Source organism: Oenanthe melanoleuca, unplaced genomic scaffold, assembly GCF_029582105.1.
Source record: "Oenanthe melanoleuca isolate GR-GAL-2019-014 unplaced genomic scaffold, OMel1.0 S089, whole genome shotgun sequence".
NCBI lineage: Eukaryota > Metazoa > Chordata > Aves > Passeriformes > Muscicapidae > Oenanthe > Oenanthe melanoleuca.
Genome location: NW_026612738.1, coordinates 34516 through 56989, shown reverse-complemented (window position 1 = coordinate 56989; position 22474 = coordinate 34516). Strand labels below are relative to the sequence as shown.

At 55.9% G+C, this 22474-nt stretch overlaps 4 protein-coding genes across 4 annotated transcripts; all 4 read right to left on the bottom strand.

Moving 5' to 3' along the window:
* Nucleotides 1-549: 549 nt before the first annotated feature.
* On the bottom strand, nucleotides 550-4458 carry LOC130266572 (protocadherin gamma-A5-like; the record flags this gene model as incomplete). The annotated part of the gene is made up of 1 exon (XM_056515827.1): nucleotides 550-4458. A coding segment is annotated over exon 1 (2466 nt), but the record flags the coding sequence as incomplete, so codon positions are not given.
* An 868-nt stretch (nucleotides 4459-5326) lies between these two features.
* LOC130266571 (protocadherin gamma-B5-like) lies at nucleotides 5327-8107 on the bottom strand. The gene has a single exon (XM_056515826.1). It carries the CDS (start codon nucleotides 7811-7813, stop codon nucleotides 5327-5329), a length of 2487 nt encoding a protein of 828 aa, XP_056371801.1. The 5' UTR covers nucleotides 7814-8107.
* Nucleotides 8108-14140: 6033 nt separating this feature from the next.
* On the bottom strand, nucleotides 14141-18233 carry LOC130266570 (protocadherin gamma-A5-like). The gene is made up of 2 exons (XM_056515825.1): nucleotides 14325-18233; nucleotides 14141-14155 (listed from the first exon to the last, which is right to left on the bottom strand). The coding sequence occupies exons 1-2, from the start codon at nucleotides 16788-16790 to the stop codon at nucleotides 14141-14143; spliced, it is 2481 nt and encodes an 826-aa protein (XP_056371800.1). The 5' UTR covers nucleotides 16791-18233.
* Nucleotides 18234-19101: 868 nt separating this feature from the next.
* On the bottom strand, nucleotides 19102-21887 carry LOC130266568 (protocadherin gamma-B5-like). Its single transcript, XM_056515823.1, has one exon. The coding sequence runs from the start codon at nucleotides 21586-21588 to the stop codon at nucleotides 19102-19104; it is 2487 nt and encodes an 828-aa protein (XP_056371798.1). The 5' UTR covers nucleotides 21589-21887.
* Between the last annotated feature and the right edge of the window lie 587 nt (nucleotides 21888-22474).

Sequence of the window (22474 nt, the reverse complement as noted above, 5' to 3'; positions counted from 1 at the left end):
GTCCGAATCCTCCATGTGGGACAAAGGTCAAAGCGTGGATGATGCAAAGACATTTCCTGCTGAACTCTACTATCTATCATGCAGAAGTACATAGGCTGAGAACAACATGCACAGAAGACCCACGCAAAGCCATCACCATTTTCTTCGACCCACTCAACTTATTCAAGCACATGTGCTGTGCGGAAGACACATGAGCCTCCTAAAAATGGGGAATTTCTACATAATGCATAAAATCAGAAGATCTAATACTAACAGGAGCAAAGATTCTGCACAGCACATGTTAGATATGGGAAGAATACCTGGAACCTCTAACTTCTATTCCAATGAAGAGCCTGCCAATAGAAGCCTTCTACCTCCATCTTTCTTCAAGAACTGGAAAGCTGAGGACCGCAAGATCACAAAACGAGAACAACAGGCACAATCCTTGAGAACGTCACGGAAGGAAATTTTCCTTTGAAGCAAAATCTCCTAAGCAAGCCAGAGGACACGGCGGGGAAAGAGAAGAGCAGAAGAAAGTGTCGTAGAGAAAATCTGAACAGAGAAACTCACCGAGGGAGCGACGGGATCCACGGGGATGGCGCCAGCAGGGTCCTCGTCGCCGAGCAGCGGCGCGGGCTCGTCGGGCAGCGGCCGGGCCGGGAGGGTGTCGCAGCAGCTGCCGCCGGCCGAGAAGCGCAGCTGGCTCTTGCGCGAGTCGGCCGTGAGCGACACGTCGTGCGAGTAGGACTGCAGGAAGGCGCGCACGCCGTCGATGCCCACGAAGTGCGACACGGGCACGCCGCGCAAGGCGCCGCTGGCGGGCGGCAGCAGCTGCTGGCGGCGCCAGCGGCGCAGGCGCAGCGCCAGCAGCAGCAGCAGGAAGGCGACGAAGAGGCAGGACACGGCGGCCACGGCCAGCACGAGCCAGCGCGTCAGGCTCACGGCCGGCTCGCCCGGCTCTGCCGCCGCCTCGTCGGCCGCGCTGCCCAGCTCGGCCAGCAGCTCGGCCACGCTCTCGGCCAGCACCACGCTCAGCGTGGCCGTGGCCGACAGCGCCGGCCGCCCGTGGTCCTTCACCACCACCACCAGGCTCTGGCGCGCCGCGTCGCGGGCCAGCGGCGAGCGCGCCGTGCGCACCTCGCCGCTGTGCAGCCCCACGCGGAACAGCCCCGGCTCCGTCGCCTTGGCCAGCTCGTACGACAGCCACGCGTTCTGGCCCGCGTCCGCGTCCACCGCCACCACCTTGGCCACCAGCGCGCCCGCCTCCGACCAGCGCGGCGCCAGCTCCACGCCCGACCACGCACCGCCCGAGCCCGAGCCCGCCCGCAGCGCGCCCGCCGGCGGGTACAGCACCTGCGGCGCGTTGTCGTTCTCGTCCACGATCTGCAGCACCACCGACACGTTGCTGCTCAGCGCCGGCGCGCCGCCGTCCTCCGCACGCACCCACAGCCGCAGCTCGCGCACCTGCTCGTAGTCCAAGGAGCGCAGCGCGTACAGCGCGCCCGTCTCCGCCTGCACCGACACGTACGACGACAGCGGCGCGCCCCGCACCCGCCCCTCCGACAGCCGGTAGCGCACGCGCGCGTTCTGCCCCCAGTCCGCGTCCGTCGCGCGCACCGTCAGCACCAGCGCGCCCGCCGCGTTGTTCTCCGCCAGCCGCGCGCTGTAGCGCTCCTCCGCGAACACCGGCGCGTTGTCGTTCACGTCCAGCACCCGCAGCGCCAGCACCGCGCTGCTCTGCAGCGCCGGCCACCCGCCGTCGGCCGCCCGCACCGTCACGTTGTACTCCGACACCTGCTCTCGGTCCAGCTCTCTCGCTGTCACCACACGGTAGTAATCGTCAAAAGACTTCTCCAGGCGGAAGGGGACTTGCCCTTCGAGCGAGCAGCGCACGGCACCGTTCGGTCCAGAGTCCCGGTCCTGCACGTGCAGCAGGGCCACGACAGTTCCCGGTGGGGCGTCTTCGGAGACCTCGCTCCGGGCCGAACGGACAGAAATCTCCGGCACATTATCGTTCACATCTGTCACAGTGACCACGACTTTCGTTGTGTCAAAAAGACCTGCCCCATCATGTGCCTGCACCTCTAGTTCGTGAGAATCTCCTTCCTCGAAGTTCAGGCTTTGCAAAAGGTTGATGTCTCCCGTGTCACTGTCCAGCTGAAAAATCTGAGAATCCTTCTCTGTGATTTTTTTAAATGAATATTTCATATGCCCGTTTAACCCTTCGTCTGCGTCCGTGGCCAGGACGGTTATGAGAGTTGAGCCCACGGGCACGTCCTCGGGCACACGCACCGTGTACTCCGCCTGGCTGAACACCGGCGCGTTGTCGTTCGCATCCAGCACCGTCACTCGGATCCGAGCCGTGCCCGTCCGTGCCGGATCGCCGCCGTCCATCGCCCTCAGCACCAGCTCGTGAAACGCCGCCTCCTCCCGGTCCAGCGCCTTCGCCAGCACCAGCTCGGGACGCTGATCGCCGCCGGGGCCCGACTGCACGGCCAGCGAGAAGTACTCGTCACCAGTCAGCTCGTAGCCCTGCAGGGAATTCTGACCCAAATCCCGGTCGTGAGCATCTGGCAGGGGAAACCGTGCACCGGGGTCTGTCATCTCACTCATTCTCAGCTCTGTTTCTGCCTCACGGAAGGTGGGCGCGTTGTCGTTAATGTCCGTAATTTCCACCTGGATTCCGTAAACCTGCATTTCCCCCTCCACTATCAGCTCACAGCGCAGCACGCATTGCTGCACACTTTCGCACAGCTGCTCTCTGTCGATCCTCTCCGTCGTCACTAAATGTCCCGTCTTCTTCTGCAGAGCAAAATACTGCGTCCTACCTCCGGAGACAATGCGGGCACCGCGGTCATTAATCTCCGGCAGCTGCAGCCCCAGGTCCTTGGCCACGTCACCCACGAACGAGCCCTTGGGCATCTCCTCGGGCACCGAGTAGCGCAGCTGCCCCCACGCCGCCTCCCACGCCGCCAGCAGCATCACCCACAGCAGAGCTCGCTGCCGCCGGCCCCAGCGCCTCCCCGCCGCACACATCTGTGTCGCGGCACCGCCGGCACCGAAACACGGCCTGCAGCTTCTCGGAGCTAATTTGGAGAAGACTCGCCTCTCTCGGCCGCTCCCAGGAGTCCCTCCGTTTCCCTTCAGCACTTCTTCTCACTGCGGGGATTCTCGCAGATCGCTCGGCCGCCCAGCCAGGCACCGAGCAACCGACCGATTATGTCCGCAGCGGGCGGGGCTGCAGCGCTCCGAGCTTCCTCTCGCTCCTCTCGGTCAACAGCGGCGCCCGCAGCCTCCTCCCGGCACTGCAGCACCGAGCGCTGCCGAGCGCTGCCCGCCTCGCCTCGCACACGGGATGCTCTCGGCGGCGGCACAGCCGTCACTGAGCCGTGGGGTCCCGTTCTGCGGGGATCTTGTGCCTTGTGCTTTTCTCCAGCAGATCTCTTCTAGCCTTTAGCTGGTCGCGATCAGGCCTCCATTAGAGCACTACTTCGATTCTTCCGCATTTGCCACATCGAAAATATCCTTGAAAGGCAGGTTTATCATGAATTTCTTTTAATAGGACTTGCAGAATATTACAACTCTTCCCCTATTCGTTTAAATCCCCAATTTCTAACACGAATGCCACAGCTTTTGAGGCTTTCTTGCTTGATTTACTTTGCCTCTGCCTTTGTACAAACCAAGATGGCATCACGATTTACCATCATCAATGACACTAGTCTACCAAACCCCACCAATATCAGAATGCACACGACAGCTCGTGATTATACGCATTACACGATTACACAGTGCTTTCCTAGAAAGCAGCAACTATGAAAAGGAACTCGATGATCCACTCCAAAATAATCCCAAAACCCAGCATAAAGCAAATGTCTCTATGGGACAAGAAGCAGACAAACAGAAAATAGACTCTGAAGTGCAAAGCACAGCTTTTTGCTTTTGGGAATTCCATTACACTGCTGAGCTCCAGCTACATAAAGACCGGACAAAAGGAATCCCGTAATCGTAACCATTTCCTCAACGCCTCAAAAGATGGGAAGGCACATAACAGAGGAACAAGCTGTAAATTCCTCTTCAGGGATCGCCGCACACTTTCTTTTGGGAACCCAACATCTCATGAGCATTAACCGACGGGGTTTTGTCCAAATATAAACCAGGTCCAAGTACATCACTTCCGGAAATACAGATGAAGAAGCATTTTAATTTATGGAGTAAAGTAACACCTAAAAATTCAGAAGATATTCGTAGACAAATATTTTCGCCTAAAGATGAATGTGTGATGAAACACAAGAGGAGTTTCGAAACACTTCTAATATTTTACTCACCAGAAGTAGAACGGCAAGAATCTCATCACTGAGCCTAAACCTGTGAATTTTTTCTCTCAATATCCTAATCCGCACCTTCATTACTTCCTTCAATACAAGAAAGTACTACTGTGACTGAAAAAGAGAGGAAAAAACCCTAAAAAACTAATACTAACAAACCAAATAAACAGAAAATCAGAAGAAAAATATCTGCAGAGAGAAACAATGCCTGGAATCCTAGAATAAATAACCTACTCGGTTTAGGCTCCCCGTTCTGAAAAATTCTAACACCAGAACATAACTGTCCAACATCATCATGAAGGAACAATTTTTCATGGCAAAAACACATACATTTCAGGGGAAAGGAAACACTACTCCAAACAATAATTACTTAAACAGAAGTCTGCCACTAAACAGCTGCGTTCTGTGAAAGGAATTGACAAACCCATCCTGTAGATTAAGGAAAAAATTTTACAAAGATCGAGAAAAACTAGGCCTGGATAAAGTCTTTCCATCCCAGCATTTTGGTAGTAGCCTTCCTCAAAAGATGGAAAGGCACACAGCAGAAGCAGGAAATATTCACAGGGGAGGAGCAATCTACAGCGTCTACATGCGAAACAGCGCAGCAGAACCATTGGCATAGGAGAAATAATTCCTCGAAAATAACAGTCACCCTTAACAAAGCTGACAATTCTACAGCAGCATGCCTACAAATCATGGGAGGAAAAGAGAGCTAGGAACCAGAGGTAACTTAGTGATTCATGGAGACACAAGAATGATTCCTTTGTCTGTCCTACATAGAAATATTATGAACAACCAAGCTGACAAAGAGGTCAACTATATCAAGTTGCGGAACAAGAAAAAGAAGGAAAAAAAGCCAACAACAAATAGAAATAGGGGAGGTAGTCAAAATGACTAACCTGAACCAGAAACTGTAACCATGGAAGGAGAGTGGAAGCCCCGGCGTTCCAGGACACACCACAGGGAAACAGAGGAAAAGGAGGATGAAGGTTTAGAAACTCTCACTGCTAAGAGCGCAAGCGCTAACCTTTACAGACCTGCGGTGCGTCCGGGTCGGCTGGCAGCTCTCCCAAAACGGCGCTGCTGCTCAGGCTTGGCTTCTCGCACGAATCCCCGCCCAGAAGCTGCTCCGCCGACAGCACGGGCACCGGCGGCGGCGGCGGCCAAGCGGCCTCGGGCACGGCGCGGGCCGGCGCCGCCACGCACAGGTTGTAGGAGTAGGGCAAGGTGCCCTCGCAGAAGTCGGCCGGGAAGGCGGCGCCGGCCAGCGAGAAGCGCTGCGCGCCCAGGCAGCGCAGCACGGCGGGCGGCCCGGCCCGGCGCAGCCGCGCCACCACGGCCAGCGCCACGCTCAGCACCAAGAGCGCCGACAGCAGCGCCAGCGCCAGCACCAGGTAGAACTGCAGCTCGGCCGCCGCCGCCGCCGCCGCCTCGGCGCCCGCCGGCCGCTCGCTCAGCTCCGGCAGCGCCTCCTGCAAGCTCTCGGCCAGCACCACGTGCAGCGTGGCCGTGGCCGACAGCGCCGGCTGCCCGTGGTCCTTCACCACGGCCACCACTCGCTGCTTGGCCGCGTCCCGCTCGGACACGGCGCGCGCCGTGCGCACCTCGCCGCTGTGCAGCCCCACGCGGAACAGCGCCGGCTCCGACGCCTGCACCAGCTCGTACGACAGCCACGCGTTGCGCCCCGCGTCCGCGTCCACCGCCACCACCTTGGCCACCAGGTAGCCGGCCTCGGCCGAGCGCGGCACCACCTCGAACGGCGCCGCTGCCGGAGCCTCTCCCGCCGCCGCCGCCGCCGCCGGCCACAGCACCCGCGGCGCGTTGTCGTTGCGGTCCAGCACGAACACGCGCACCGTGGCCGTGGAGCTGCGCGCCGGCGCGCCGCCGTCCTGCGCCCGCACCGCCACCCAGAACTCGCGGCACTGCTCGTAGTCCAAGGAGCGCTGCGCGTACAGCGCGCCGCTCCGCGCCTCCACCGACACGAGCGGCGCCGCGCCCGCCGCGCCCGCGCTGCCGCCCGCCAGCCAGTAGCTCACGCGCCCGTTGGCGCCCGCGTCCGCGTCCCGCGCCTGCACGCGCAGCACCAGCGCGCCCGCCGCGTTGTTCTCCGCCACGTACGCGCTGTACGCCGCCTCCTCGAACACCGGCGCGTTGTCGTTCACGTCCGACACCTCCAGCACCAGCTCCGTGCTGCTCCACAGCGCCGGCCTGCCCCGGTCCCGGGCCACCACCGTCACGCGCTGCTCGGACGCCTGCTCGCGGTCCAGCGCGCTCGCCGTCACCACCTTGTACGAGCCGCCCGGCGACGCCACGATCGACAGCGGCGCCTCGCCCGACAGCTCGCACGACACCTGACCGTTCTCTCCCGAGTCCGGGTCGTTTGCGTTCAGCAGGGCCACCACGGTGCCCACCGGTGCGTCTTCGGGCACGGGACTCGAAAGCGACAGAATCGTAATCTCGGGCGCGTTGTCGTTCTCATCCGTGACGTCTATTTGGACCGTACAGTGTGACACTAACCCCCCGCCGTCCCTTGCCTCCAGACCGAAGCTGTATTTACTCATGTCCTCGAAATCGAGGGCACCCGCCGTCCTGATCTCGCCGCCCTCTCTGTCCACAGCGAACAACTCGCTGATGGCCCCTGGAACGTTGCTGAAGGCGTAGGACACCTTCCCGTTAGATCCGGCGTCCGCATCTGTGGCCCGCACCTGCAGCACCAGCGACCCCACCGGCAGATTCTCCGCCACTCGCGCCTCGTAGAAGCTTTTACTGAACACGGGTGGGTTGTCGTTGGCATCTGTTACATTGACCCGAATCTGAACAGCCCCGGACCTCGCAGGTTCCCCGCCGTCAACTGCTGTCAGGACCAACTCAATGGAACTTTGCTTCTCTCGGTCCAGGGCTCTCTCCAGTACCAATTCCGGCTGCTTGCTTCCATCAGGGTTCTCCCTTAAGGCCAACGTGAAGAAAGGGTTGCTGTCGAGCTGGTAGGTCAACAGAGAGTTACTTCCAACGTCCGAATCTCGGGCCATCTCCAGCGGAAAACGAGCACCGGGATGGATTAATTCACCAATGTCGAGGTCCAAAATAGCCTTGCTGAAGACTGGGGAGTTGTCGTTTACGTCCTCGATGGTTACCTCGACGCGGAAAATGTTCAGCGGGTTTTGCACCAGCACCTCGAAGCTGATAGAACAGGTCGCAGATGCGCCGCACATCTCCTCCCGGTCCAGCCTCTCGTTTACATACAGGTTCCCGTTCTCCACATTCACAGTAAAGTATTTCAGCTGCTTCTTGCCGGCAGACGCCACCTGCAGCTTGCGCGCCGGCAGCTCGTCCGCGCTGAGCCCCAGGTCCCGCGCCAGCGGCCCCACGAGCGAGCCTCTGCCCAGCTCCTCGGGGATGGCGTAGCGGACCCGCTCGGCCGCCGCCCGCCACCACACGCACAGCAGCACCGCGCCCAGCAGCGCTCGCCCGCCGCCCGGCCCGAGCCTCTGCCGCCGCCTCACCGCCATTCTCTGCCGCCACAGCTCGCCAAGCTCCTGCCTCCTGCCGCTGCCCTGCCTCCCTCGCAGCCGCTCTCGCCACACACCGCACGCACCGCTCACAGGCAGCGCAGCCAGCCCGCTCGGGCCGCCTCGGACGCCGCTGCTCCCCGCCAAGCGCCGCCTCTCGCCGCCTCTCGCCGCCTCTCGCCGCTGCTGCTGCCGCTGCCGCTGCCGCTCTGGCCGGCGCCGGGCGAGCGAGCAGCCTGCGGGGGCAGGACGCTGCGGCGGCGGCGGCTCCAGCGCCGCTCGGCGGCGGCCAACAGCGACACCCGGAGGCGCCGCCGCGACACTGCAGCCGCCGCACGGCCGCGCTCAAGGGGGCCCGGCTTTGGGCGGGGCTCAGCGCCGGCACCGGCTCCGGGCTCTCCCCTCCACTGCAAACCGCGACCGCATAAGCTCTTCTCTAATTCTACTCCAATTTCTGCCTGACATGTGCAGTCCGATGCTTTTAGGGCATTCTTTTGAGTCACATTGAACAGTCACAGTCAAATATTTACAGCAGGGCAGTGAGGAATGCAATTCTGCTGCCCTTATTAAAATCACTGCATATCTCCAGAAGCAAGAAACGATAATAGAGAAGACTTCAAGAGCTTTCTCGCAATTTGTCACGTCTTAATTTGTTCTATCATTATCTGGGATGAATTAATGTGGGATACCGATCAGCCTAAAGCAATGAAAGCAACCCTTGTGCCAACACAGCAGATTAACCTTTACTCTTTAGTTTCTGATTCATGTAAATTATTTCATTTTCATCTCCATATCTAAGTGCTAGACAATGGAAAGTGCAAAGCAATGTTGAGTCCTTCACATAGCTAAACAATATTTTCCATTTCCAATGTAAACTTTTCCTTAAAGGCTATTTAATCCACACCTCGATCACAAGCAGGAGCAATTTCTGGACCCTTGAACGTTGGAGGCATATCCAAATCTTCCTTAGGCAATATGTTATATTCTCACCACCTACATTTTCTTAATCAAATCCTCCCTCCATTTAACTGACAATAGTTTTCTGCTGTCCTACAGCCACTGCCCCTGTTAAAAACAGCTCTGTCCTTATTTACTATAAGCTTATGAGTACATTTAAGTAGAAAAAAAAAACTTTGAAAAATCTACAGACAGATATTGTTTCTCCACGCTTGAAGACCTAAACTTCTCAGTCCTTCCGCATAGCAGACACGTGCCAACCCTCAGATCACTTCCATGATCCTTCTGGAAACTCTAGCATGCCCATTTGGGATATTGGTACAATATCTTCATGCAGTCTACGCTCTCACAAAAAGATTTTAGACCGGGTGAAGAACCTCTCTGGACCTGCTGGGCACATTACTTGTTATGCAGTGCAGGACACAATTTGAGCAGCAGGTGCCCATTGGCAGCTCATGTCCCATCTTATCAGCCACCAAGAACTCCAAGTACTTCTCTGCAAAGCTGTTCCCTCTCCCCTTCTCTCTGTTTAAACTGAGGGCTGCGCTAAGCCAGGTCCAGGACCTTGCCCTTCCCCCTGTTCAACTCCAGGATGTTTGCACGGGGCCACTTCTCCAGCCCATCCCTCCTTGGCATCTCTGCCATCTCGTGAAGCAACTCAAATTGGTGTCAGCTGAAAGGTGACAACCTTTCAGGTGACAGTCTGAAGGTGCACTCAACCCCATTGTCCATGGAGGTACTAAACTGGTCACTACTGGAAAGTACTGGTCCCAGGAGGGACCCTTGAGAGACAACACAAGTTACTGATTTCCACCTGCACATTGAGCCACTGTCTGTAACTCTTCGCAGGTGACTCTCCAGCCTGTTCCTCAGCCACTTCACAGCCTCCAGATGATTGCCCAGAATGTTCTTCTGGATGATGATGTGGGGGACACTGCACACGTTCTCCCACTGGCCCCTGGGCTGTTCATGGAAACCTTGGCTGGGCTGGGTGGCCGCTCTGCACTTGGAGGACTGCAGCAGAGATGCTTCTGCACTGTTACACTACACACAAAATGTTCCTGGGGGAGCACACATGTGCTGATGGACCCTTCCTCTTTACAGCTGTAAACATCCCACATGTGTGTGGGAACTGCACCTGCACTCCAAAAATTGGTAGAAAGGAGACCTTCCCCATAAGATCAGACATACTGAGCTTGAGCTCATAACAAGTAATGCAAGAAATAGAAACACAGAGAAATTAACACATGCCATAACATCCTGTAGGTCTCACTTGCCCTGCTGAAGCAACTCAAATCACACCACACTCCATCAGGCACAGCCTTGTGTTATCTGTGACACATGACGAGCAAGGGAATGAACGAGTTCTTCTCCAGCCTCACACACTGAGCTCCCCTGCCTTCTTTTTCTTCTCTGCCATGCAACTGGAAGGTTTTGCTTGTCTCTCCTCACTGGTCACATTTATCATGAGATGTTAATGTCCTACAGGCACACCAAGAAAGAAGGTGCATTTGCTCACCACCATTATGATAAGGAAGTGAGGGATTCTAAAGCACACAAATGATAAATAACCATACTAAAAGATCAGCAGTCATCTAATGGAGATTGGCTGATCAAACCATTGGCTTGAAGGGAATCTCCTCCCTGTCTTCATCACACACCCTTTTTCACCAAGTTTCAATGTCTACTAAAGTCATATTTACATCTATTTCTCCCAACAGCAACAGAACTCAGAGTAACTCTCATATCTCCTGCCTTCCACTCCAACTGAATTTAAAGGAGGCAATAACAGAACACACACTGATAAAAAAGATAGGTTCTTGATAGTAGTGAATATACCCACCTACAGAGTAAATCAAGGGAAAAGAAAAAAAAAAAAAAAACAAAAAAAACCAACATGAATCAGATAAGGCAAGGAAGCACGAGAAAATGTTGGCAGAGATACACACAGTGAAGTCTTCTAGGCCTTTCTTTCACACCTTAAAATTCATCCCAGAGAGCGCCTGGAAGTCTCTGATGTCTCAAGCTGCAAGGGAGGCCTTAAACACTTAGGCTGGAGAATAGGATAGGGGGGGTCATATGGAGAATTAGTTTTCTCACCTATTTCTTCTACTGCGGGGCCTGCTCACCCTGCACGACTATTTAACCATCATTTTAAAGAGCTTTTAAACAGCTTTTCATCAGCCTCTTTTGCAAGTTATTCTTCTGACAAAGTACACCAAATTCCCTTATTGCTTCTGCTTCCTATTCGTCCTATTCCCCACATATACAGTTCTTTCCTAGGTGGGTAGGAATGGATTTGCTGAAAATCAGCAGTCACTGTTACAAATTTAAAAGTACTGACCAGTACAGAGAAAAGGAGTTGCAACCTTGCTGGAAACAAAGGCCTGAATGAAAGTGGAATTACAACTCTGAAGAAACTCTAGATCACCATGTTGCAGACAGATATAGATGGATAATGGAGGTTTCACACAGGATTAATTAGCTGTTCTAGCCCAGGATTAGGGTTCTATAAAAACAGCTATCGTGGAAAATGTTATGGTTGGAGGAATGTCATTGTCTTTCATGACAGAGAAACTGGGATCAGAACAGAGCATAACTGGCACTGGCCTTGGCACCAGCCATGAAATCAAACCATCTTCAGCCAAACCCAAACTGATTTACCGATTTCCCTGACACAGAACTGAGCTCTCATCCTCCTCACTCTTCATTCACAGCCTTTAGTTTCACCATCAACCTATACCAAAAGTGTGGCTGTACATTAGCGAGAGTGAAAACAACACGTTGGGGAAACATATATTTATGAAGTGGTAGTTTCTTAATGTAATATTCTAGTTAAGGCTGAGTGGGGCTCTGAACAACCTGGTCTGGTGGATCATGCCCCTGCCCATGGCAGAGGAATTGGAACAAGATGATTTTTAAGGTCCTTTACAATATAAACCATTGTATGAGTCTATGTTTCCATGAGTCTATGATTACATGTACGGCTTCAAGGTATGGATGAGAGATTCTCTCCTTAAGGGACAGTTATATGTTTTGGAGATTACAGGACTGCCAAGCACAATGAGGATCGACTACACTCATTGACCAACAAAAAGAAAACAAACAAAGAAACCCAACCCAACCCAAGCCTACTATCATAAAAACCTTAATCAACCCAGGTACGAATGGGAAAACACCAGAAAAATATCAATCATGGCCTCACATTTCAGATTGCGCCAACTGTGTACACAACACAGGAAACTCGATTGTAACTGATTCACAAGAGCCCTCACACAGGAGCTCACTACATGGATCCCAGACAGTCATTTCCTTGCATAGGAAGAGAAATAAAAAGCTTGGAAGCACAGATGTGGGATTCACCTAACTTATGGGACAAACAGACACCATTCATTAATTAATTTTCACCTATATCAGAGTGAAATCCAGCACTGGACCTGGATCTGGATAGACAGACTTCTTCTCTCTGTCCAAACACAACATCATAGCAAATTTTGCACACAGACATCATTCGAAGAAAAGCTGTGTGCACAGCTTCTCAAATCCCAAGCATCTACCCTAAGATTATTCTGTTCCTCCCCATTATTTGAATAAGTGGAAAATGCACTATAGGTCATAAATTATTATCAGCTCAGTCAAAGACCCAGCAACCCAAGAGTCAGTTCAAAGGCAACATCCACATTCTTCAGCACATGGACTCCTCACAACATGGATGACTCCACTCTTGATGCAAAAGAATATGGAACCCAAACTAGACCATTTGAGTCCAAACCACACAATATAAATCATAAGGCTCATGCTGATTTACTTTCATAAGGCCAGGAATAGCCCAGAGGATGAACAAAACACATGCCAGGTCTCCCCACACACCACACCCCCAACACTCTAACACTTCACAGCTCACATGGTTATCACCAATCTTCAGAATTTAGAGAGACTCTACCAAAAGGAAAGTTGCACAGATAATATCTCCTTACCATGGACAATATTTAATTTGTTGTCCTAGCCATGGGACAAGAAAAAGAATTTAGTACAGAGACATTTTAAAGGACCCTGTCTATGAAAGTCTCTCTTTTCATCTATAAACAGGAAAGAACCATCTCCAGATCATCAGAAGAGTGAGACAGAAGGTTAACACCTGCAGAATTGAAGACCCCACAACACTCTTCTGGGTTTTGTAACTCACAGCAGATGATCAATAGCGTTGTTTATAGTCACTGAATACATCTCTTGCTCTTCCCATATGACATCTTCCAGAAGTTAAACAATTAAATTTTTAAATTACACAATTATAATGACATGCAAATACATAGTAAGAATTTTACAGGGTTCTCCATGCTTCTGGAATACAGATCTGCTAGACAACTAATTTGAGAAACAAAATCTCACAATGCTTCATACTAGACATAGGAACTGGACAGGAAACACAGAAAAACATTCCCTTGAGTCTTTCAGCAGACATTCACAGACAGCTCACAAGACTCGAATTTCCAACCCTTCACATCATCCACGGTGTTCTTTCACCCATATATCCTATGAACATGTGACAGCAGAGGCCAAGTTCCATTGGCCATTTTTCTCCCCACCACCAGTTCCACACAGATATTTTTACATCTCTGTACCATGGAAGCCACATTTTCCTGCTCAATGAAATTCTGTGAAGAGACTTCACAGGTCTGAAAGGAAAAGCTGAGCAGCCTTCCATGAGAGACTGAGTCAGGGAATATCTGCACTGGGGGAATTCATCCTAACTTATATTCTTCCATTGCACCCTGAATCTCCCCCTCCCCATCTAGGTAATTCCCTTGCCATGCTAAATATTTTATAGCCAAGGCTCATCCAGCTGCATTTGACATTGCTCTATCATAAAATCAAGAAAGAGACAAAGAAGTGCCGCCATTCTTCCGGCACATCCAGCCACCCACAGGTTTACAAACAGACACAACTTCATCTTCATAACATCCAAACAGAAATCATCAAGGACCACTTGTTTCCTGACCGAATCCTCCATGTGGGACAAAGGTCAAAGCGTGGATGATGCAAAGACTTTGCCTGCTGAACTCTACTATCTATCATGCAGAAGTATATAGGCTGAGAACAACATCCACAGAAGATCCACGCAAAGCCATCACCATTTTCTTCGACCCACTCAACTTATTCAAGCACATGTGCTGTGCGGAAGACACATGAGCCTGCTAAAATGGGGAATTTCTACATAATGCATCAAATCAGAAGATCTAATACTAACAGGAGCAAAGATTCTGCACAGCACATGTCAGATAGGGGAAAAATACCTGGAACCTAGTCAATACCAAAACTTCTATTCCAATGAAGAGCCTCCCAATAGCAGCCTTCTACCTCCATCTTTCTTCAAGAACTGGAAAGCTGAGGACCACAAGATCACAGAACGACAGCAACAGGCACAATCCTTGAGAACGTCACGGAAGGAAACTTTTCTTTGAAGCAAAATCTCCTAAACAAGCCAGAGGACAAGGCGAGGAAAGATAAGAGCAGGAGAAAGTGTCGTAGAGAAAATCTGAACAGAGAAACTCACCGAGGGAGCGGCGGGATCCACGGGGATGGCGCCGGCGGGATCCTCGTCGCCGAGCAGCGGCGCGGGCTCGTCGGGCAGCGGCCGGGCCGGGAGGGTGTCGCAGCAGCTGCCGCCGGCCGAGAAGCGCAGCTGGCTCTTGCGCGAGTCGGCCGTGAGCGACACGTCGTGCGAGTAGGACTGCAGGAAGGCGCGCACGCCGTCGATGCCCACGAAGTGCGAGACGGGCACGCCGCGCAAGGCGCCGCTGGCGGGCGGCAGCAGCTGCTGGCGGCGCCAGCGGCGCAGGCGCAGCGCCAGCAGCAGCAGCAGGAAGGCGACGAAGAGGCAGGACACGGCGGCCACGGCCAGCACGAGCCAGCGCGTCAGGCTCACGGCCGGCTCGCCCGGCTCTGCCGCCGCCTCGTCGGCCGCGCTGCCCAGCTCGGCCAGCAGCTCGGCCACGCTCTCGGCCAGCACCACGCTCAGCGTGGCCGTGGCCGACAGCGCCGGCCGCCCGTGGTCCTTCACCACCACCACCAGGCTCTGGCGCGCCGCGTCGCGGGCCAGCGGCGAGCGCGCCGTGCGCACCTCGCCGCTGTGCAGCCCCACGCGGAACAGCCCCGGCTCCGTCGCCTTGGCCAGCTCGTACGACAGCCACGCGTTCTGGCCCGCGTCCGCGTCCACCGCCACCACCTTGGCCACCAGCGCGCCCGCCTCCGACCAGCGCGGCGCCAGCTCCACGCCCGACCACGCACCGCCCGAGCCCGAGCCCGCCCGCAGCGCGCCCGCCGGCGGGTACAGCACCTGCGGCGCGTTGTCGTTCTCGTCCACGATCTGCAGCACCACCGACACGTTGCTGCTCAGCGCCGGCGCGCCGCCGTCCTCCGCACGCACCCACAGCCGCAGCTCGCGCACCTGCTCGTAGTCCAAGGAGCGCAGCGCGTACAGCGCGCCCGTCTCCGCCTGCACCGACACGTACGACGACAGCGGCGCGCCCCGCACCCGCCCCTCCGACAGCCGGTAGCGCACGCGCGCGTTCTGCCCCCAGTCCGCGTCCGTCGCGCGCACCGTCAGCACCAGCGCGCCCGCCGCGTTGTTCTCCGCCAGCCGCGCGCTGTAGCGCTCCTCCGCGAACACCGGCGCGTTGTCGTTCACGTCCAGCACCCGCAGCGCCAGCACCGCGCTGCTCTGCAGCGCCGGCCACCCGCCGTCGGCCGCCCGCACCGTCACGTTGTACTCCGACACCTGCTCTCGGTCCAGCTCTCTCGCTGTCACCACACGGTAGTAATCGTCAAAAGACTTCTCCAGGCGGAAGGGGACTTGCCCTTCGAGCGAGCAGCGCACGGCACCGTTCGGTCCAGAGTCCCGGTCCTGCACGTGCAGCAGGGCCACGACAGTTCCCGGTGGGGCGTCTTCGGAGACCTCGCTCCGGGCCGAACGGACAGAAATCTCCGGCACATTATCGTTCACATCTGTCACAGTGACCACGACTTTCGTTGTGTCAAAAAGACCTGCCCCATCATGTGCCTGCACCTCTAGTTCGTGAGAATCTCCTTCCTCGAAGTTCAGGCTTTGCAAAAGGTTGATGTCTCCCGTGTCACTGTCCAGCTGAAAAATCTGAGAATCCTTCTCTGTGATTTTTTTAAATGAATATTTCATATGCCCGTTTAACCCTTCGTCTGCGTCCGTGGCCAGGACGGTTATGAGAGTTGAGCCCACGGGCACGTCCTCGGGCACACGCACCGTGTACTCCGCCTGGCTGAACACCGGCGCGTTGTCGTTCGCATCCAGCACCGTCACTCGGATCCGAGCCGTGCCCGTCCGTGCCGGATCGCCGCCGTCCATCGCCCTCAGCACCAGCTCGTGAAACGCCGCCTCCTCCCGGTCCAGCGCCTTCGCCAGCACCAGCTCGGGACGCTGATCGCCGCCGGGGCCCGACTGCACGGCCAGCGAGAAGTACTCGTCACCAGTCAGCTCGTAGCCCTGCAGGGAATTCTGACCCAAATCCCGGTCGTGAGCATCTGGCAGGGGAAACCGTGCACCGGGGTCTGTCATCTCACTCATTCTCAGCTCTGTTTCTGCCTCACGGAAGGTGGGCGCGTTGTCGTTAATGTCCGTAATTTCCACCTGGATTCCGTAAACCTGCATTTCCCCCTCCACTATCAGCTCACAGCGCAGCACGCATTGCTGCACACTTTCGCACAGCTGCTCTCTGTCGATCCTCTCCGTCGTCACTAAATGTCCCGTCTTCTTCTGCAGAGCAAAATACTGCGTCCTACCTCCGGAGACAATGCGGGCACCGCGGTCATTAATCTCCGGCAGCTGCAGCCCCAGGTCCTTGGCCACGTCACCCACGAACGAGCCCTTGGGCATCTCCTCGGGCACCGAGTAGCGCAGCTGCCCCCACGCCGCCTCCCACGCCGCCAGCAGCATCACCCACAGCAGAGCTCGCTGCCGCCGGCCCCAGCGCCTCCCCGCCGCACACATCTGTGTCGCGGCACCGCCGGCACCGAAACACGGCCTGCAGCTTCTCGGAGCTAATTTGGAGAAGACTCGCCTCTCTCGGCCGCTCCCAGGAGTCCCTCCGTTTCCCTTCAGCACTTCTTCTCACTGCGGGGATTCTCGCAGATCGCTCGGCCGCCCAGCCAGGCACCGAGCAACCGACCGATTATGTCCGCAGCGGGCGGGGCTGCAGCGCTCCGAGCTTCCTCTCGCTCCTCTCGGTCAACAGCGGCGCCCGCAGCCTCCTCCCGGCACTGCAGCACCGAGCGCTGCCGAGCGCTGCCCGCCTCGCCTCGCACACGGGATGCTCTCGGCGGCGGCACAGCCGTCACTGAGCCGTGGGGTCCCGTTCTGCGGGGATCTTGTGCCTTGTGCTTTTCTCCAGCAGATCTCTTCTAGCCTTTAGCTGGTCGCGATCAGGCCTCCATTAGAGCACTACTTCGATTCTTCCGCATTTGCCACATCGAAAATATCCTTGAAAGGCAGGTTTATCATGAATTTCTTTTAATAGGACTTGCAGAATATTACAACTCTTCCCCTATTCGTTTAAATCCCCAATTTCTAACACGAATGCCACAGCTTTTGAGGCTTTCTTGCTTGATTTACTTTGCCTCTGCCTTTGTACAAACCAAGATGGCATCACGATTTACCATCATCAATGACACTAGTCTACCAAACCCCACCAATATCAGAATGCACACGACAGCTCGTGATTATACGCATTACACGATTACACAGTGCTTTCCTAGAAAGCAGCAACTATGAAAAGGAACTCGATGATCCACTCCAAAATAATCCCAAAACCCAGCATAAAGCAAATGTCTCTATGGGACAAGAAGCAGACAAACAGAAAATAGACTCTGAAGTGCAAAGCACAGCTTTTTGCTTTTGGGAATTCCATTACACTGCTGAGCTCCAGCTACATAAAGACCGGACAAAAGGAATCCCGTAATCGTAACCATTTCCTCAACGCCTCAAAAGATGGGAAGGCACATAACAGAGGAACAAGCTGTAAATTCCTCTTCAGGGATCGCCGCACACTTTCTTTTGGGAACCCAACATCTCATGAGCATTAACCGACGGGGTTTTGTCCAAATATAAACCAGGTCCAAGTACATCACTTCCGGAAATACAGATGAAGAAGCATTTTAATTTATGGAGTAAAGTAACACCTAAAAATTCAGAAGATATTCGTAGACAAATATTTTCGCCTAAAGATGAATGTGTGATGAAACACAAGAGGAGTTTCGAAACACTTCTAATATTTTACTCACCAGAAGTAGAACGGCAAGAATCTCATCACTGAGCCTAAACCTGTGAATTTTTTCTCTCAATATCCTAATCCGCACCTTCATTACTTCCTTCAATACAAGAAAGTACTACTGTGACTGAAAAAGAGAGGAAAAAACCCTAAAAAACTAATACTAACAAACCAAATAAACAGAAAATCAGAAGAAAAATATCTGCAGAGAGAAACAATGCCTGGAATCCTAGAATAAATAACCTACTCGGTTTAGGCTCCCCGTTCTGAAAAATTCTAACACCAGAACATAACTGTCCAACATCATCATGAAGGAACAATTTTTCATGGCAAAAACACATACATTTCAGGGGAAAGGAAACACTACTCCAAACAATAATTACTTAAACAGAAGTCTGCCACTAAACAGCTGCGTTCTGTGAAAGGAATTGACAAACCCATCCTGTAGATTAAGGAAAAAATTTTACAAAGATCGAGAAAAACTAGGCCTGGATAAAGTCTTTCCATCCCAGCATTTTGGTAGTAGCCTTCCTCAAAAGATGGAAAGGCACACAGCAGAAGCAGGAAATATTCACAGGGGAGGAGCAATCTACAGCGTCTACATGCGAAACAGCGCAGCAGAACCATTGGCATAGGAGAAATAATTCCTCGAAAATAACAGTCACCCTTAACAAAGCTGACAATTCTACAGCAGCATGCCTACAAATCATGGGAGGAAAAGAGAGCTAGGAACCAGAGGTAACTTAGTGATTCATGGAGACACAAGAATGATTCCTTTGTCTGTCCTACATAGAAATATTATGAACAACCAAGCTGACAAAGAGGTCAACTATATCAAGTTGCGGAACAAGAAAAAGAAGGAAAAAAAGCCAACAACAAATAGAAATAGGGGAGGTAGTCAAAATGACTAACCTGAACCAGAAACTGTAACCATGGAAGGAGAGTGGAAGCCCCGGCGTTCCAGGACACACCACAGGGAAACAGAGGAAAAGGAGGATGAAGGTTTAGAAACTCTCACTGCTAAGAGCGCAAGCGCTAACCTTTACAGACCTGCGGTGCGTCCGGGTCGGCTGGCAGCTCTCCCAAAACGGCGCTGCTGCTCAGGCTTGGCTTCTCGCACGAATCCCCGCCCAGAAGCTGCTCCGCCGACAGCACGGGCACCGGCGGCGGCGGCGGCCAAGCGGCCTCGGGCACGGCGCGGGCCGGCGCCGCCACGCACAGGTTGTAGGAGTAGGGCAAGGTGCCCTCGCAGAAGTCGGCCGGGAAGGCGGCGCCGGCCAGCGAGAAGCGCTGCGCGCCCAGGCAGCGCAGCACGGCGGGCGGCCCGGCCCGGCGCAGCCGCGCCACCACGGCCAGCGCCACGCTCAGCACCAAGAGCGCCGACAGCAGCGCCAGCGCCAGCACCAGGTAGAACTGCAGCTCGGCCGCCGCCGCCGCCGCCGCCTCGGCGCCCGCCGGCCGCTCGCTCAGCTCCGGCAGCGCCTCCTGCAAGCTCTCGGCCAGCACCACGTGCAGCGTGGCCGTGGCCGACAGCGCCGGCTGCCCGTGGTCCTTCACCACGGCCACCACTCGCTGCTTGGCCGCGTCCCGCTCGGACACGGCGCGCGCCGTGCGCACCTCGCCGCTGTGCAGCCCCACGCGGAACAGCGCCGGCTCCGACGCCTGCACCAGCTCGTACGACAGCCACGCGTTGCGCCCCGCGTCCGCGTCCACCGCCACCACCTTGGCCACCAGGTAGCCGGCCTCGGCCGAGCGCGGCACCACCTCGAACGGCGCCGCTGCCGGAGCCTCTCCCGCCGCCGCCGCCGCCGCCGGCCACAGCACCCGCGGCGCGTTGTCGTTGCGGTCCAGCACGAACACGCGCACCGTGGCCGTGGAGCTGCGCGCCGGCGCGCCGCCGTCCTGCGCCCGCACCGCCACCCAGAACTCGCGGCACTGCTCGTAGTCCAAGGAGCGCTGCGCGTACAGCGCGCCGCTCCGCGCCTCCACCGACACGAGCGGCGCCGCGCCCGCCGCGCCCGCGCTGCCGCCCGCCAGCCAGTAGCTCACGCGCCCGTTGGCGCCCGCGTCCGCGTCCCGCGCCTGCACGCGCAGCACCAGCGCGCCCGCCGCGTTGTTCTCCGCCACGTACGCGCTGTACGCCGCCTCCTCGAACACCGGCGCGTTGTCGTTCACGTCCGACACCTCCAGCACCAGCTCCGTGCTGCTCCACAGCGCCGGCCTGCCCCGGTCCCGGGCCACCACCGTCACGCGCTGCTCGGACGCCTGCTCGCGGTCCAGCGCGCTCGCCGTCACCACCTTGTACGAGCCGCCCGGCGACGCCACGATCGACAGCGGCGCCTCGCCCGACAGCTCGCACGACACCTGACCGTTCTCTCCCGAGTCCGGGTCGTTTGCGTTCAGCAGGGCCACCACGGTGCCCACCGGTGCGTCTTCGGGCACGGGACTCGAAAGCGACAGAATCGTAATCTCGGGCGCGTTGTCGTTCTCATCCGTGACGTCTATTTGGACCGTACAGTGTGACACTAACCCCCCGCCGTCCCTTGCCTCCAGACCGAAGCTGTATTTACTCATGTCCTCGAAATCGAGGGCACCCGCCGTCCTGATCTCGCCGCCCTCTCTGTCCACAGCGAACAACTCGCTGATGGCCCCTGGAACGTTGCTGAAGGCGTAGGACACCTTCCCGTTAGATCCGGCGTCCGCATCTGTGGCCCGCACCTGCAGCACCAGCGACCCCACCGGCAGATTCTCCGCCACTCGCGCCTCGTAGAAGCTTTTACTGAACACGGGTGGGTTGTCGTTGGCATCTGTTACATTGACCCGAATCTGAACAGCCCCGGACCTCGCAGGTTCCCCGCCGTCAACTGCTGTCAGGACCAACTCAATGGAACTTTGCTTCTCTCGGTCCAGGGCTCTCTCCAGTACCAATTCCGGCTGCTTGCTTCCATCAGGGTTCTCCCTTAAGGCCAACGTGAAGAAAGGGTTGCTGTCGAGCTGGTAGGTCAACAGAGAGTTACTTCCAACGTCCGAATCTCGGGCCATCTCCAGCGGAAAACGAGCACCGGGATGGATTAATTCACCAATGTCGAGGTCCAAAATAGCCTTGCTGAAGACTGGGGAGTTGTCGTTTACGTCCTCGATGGTTACCTCGACGCGGAAAATGTTCAGCGGGTTTTGCACCAGCACCTCGAAGCTGATAGAACAGGTCGCAGATGCGCCGCACATCTCCTCCCGGTCCAGCCTCTCGTTTACATACAGGTTCCCGTTCTCCACATTCACAGTAAAGTATTTCAGCTGCTTCTTGCCGGCAGACGCCACCTGCAGCTTGCGCGCCGGCAGCTCGTCCGCGCTGAGCCCCAGGTCCCGCGCCAGCGGCCCCACGAGCGAGCCTCTGCCCAGCTCCTCGGGGATGGCGTAGCGGACCCGCTCGGCCGCCGCCCGCCACCACACGCACAGCAGCACCGCGCCCAGCAGCGCTCGCCCGCCGCCCGGCCCGAGCCTCTGCCGCCGCCTCACCGCCATTCTCTGCCGCCACAGCTCGCCAAGCTCCTGCCTCCTGCCGCTGCCCTGCCTCCCTCGCAGCCGCTCTCGCCACACACCGCACGCACCGCTCACAGGCAGCGCAGCCAGCCCGCTCGGGCCGCCTCGGACGCCGCTGCTCCCCGCCAAGCGCCGCCTCTCGCCGCCTCTCGCCGCCTCTCGCCGCTGCTGCTGCCGCTGCCGCTGCCGCTCTGGCCGGCGCCGGGCGAGCGAGCAGCCTGCGGGGGCAGGACGCTGCGGCGGCGGCGGCTCCAGCGCCGCTCGGCGGCGGCCAACAGCGACACCCGGAGGCGCCGCCGCGACACTGCAGCCGCCGCACGGCCGCGCTCAAGGGGGCCCGGCTTTGGGCGGGGCTCAGCGCCGGCACCGGCTCCGGGCTCTCCCCTCCACTGCAAACCGCGACCGCATAAGCTCTTCTCTAATTCTACTCCAATTTCTGCCTGACATGTGCAGTCCGATGCTTTTAGGGCATTCTTTTGAGTCACATTGAACAGTCACAGTCAAATATTTACAGCAGGGCAGTGAGGAATGCAATTCTGCTGCCCTTATTAAAATCACTGCATATCTCCAGAAGCAAGAAACGATAATAGAGAAGACTTCAAGAGCTTTCTCGCAATTTGTCACGTCTTAATTTGTTCTATCATTATCTGGGATGAATTAATGTGGGATACCGATCAGCCTAAAGCAATGAAAGCAACCCTTGTGCCAACACAGCAGATTAACCTTTACTCTTTAGTTTCTGATTCATGTAAATTATTTCATTTTCATCTCCATATCTAAGTGCTAGACAATGGAAAGTGCAAAGCAATGTTGAGTCCTTCACATAGCTAAACAATATTTTCCATTTCCAATGTAAACTTTTCCTTAA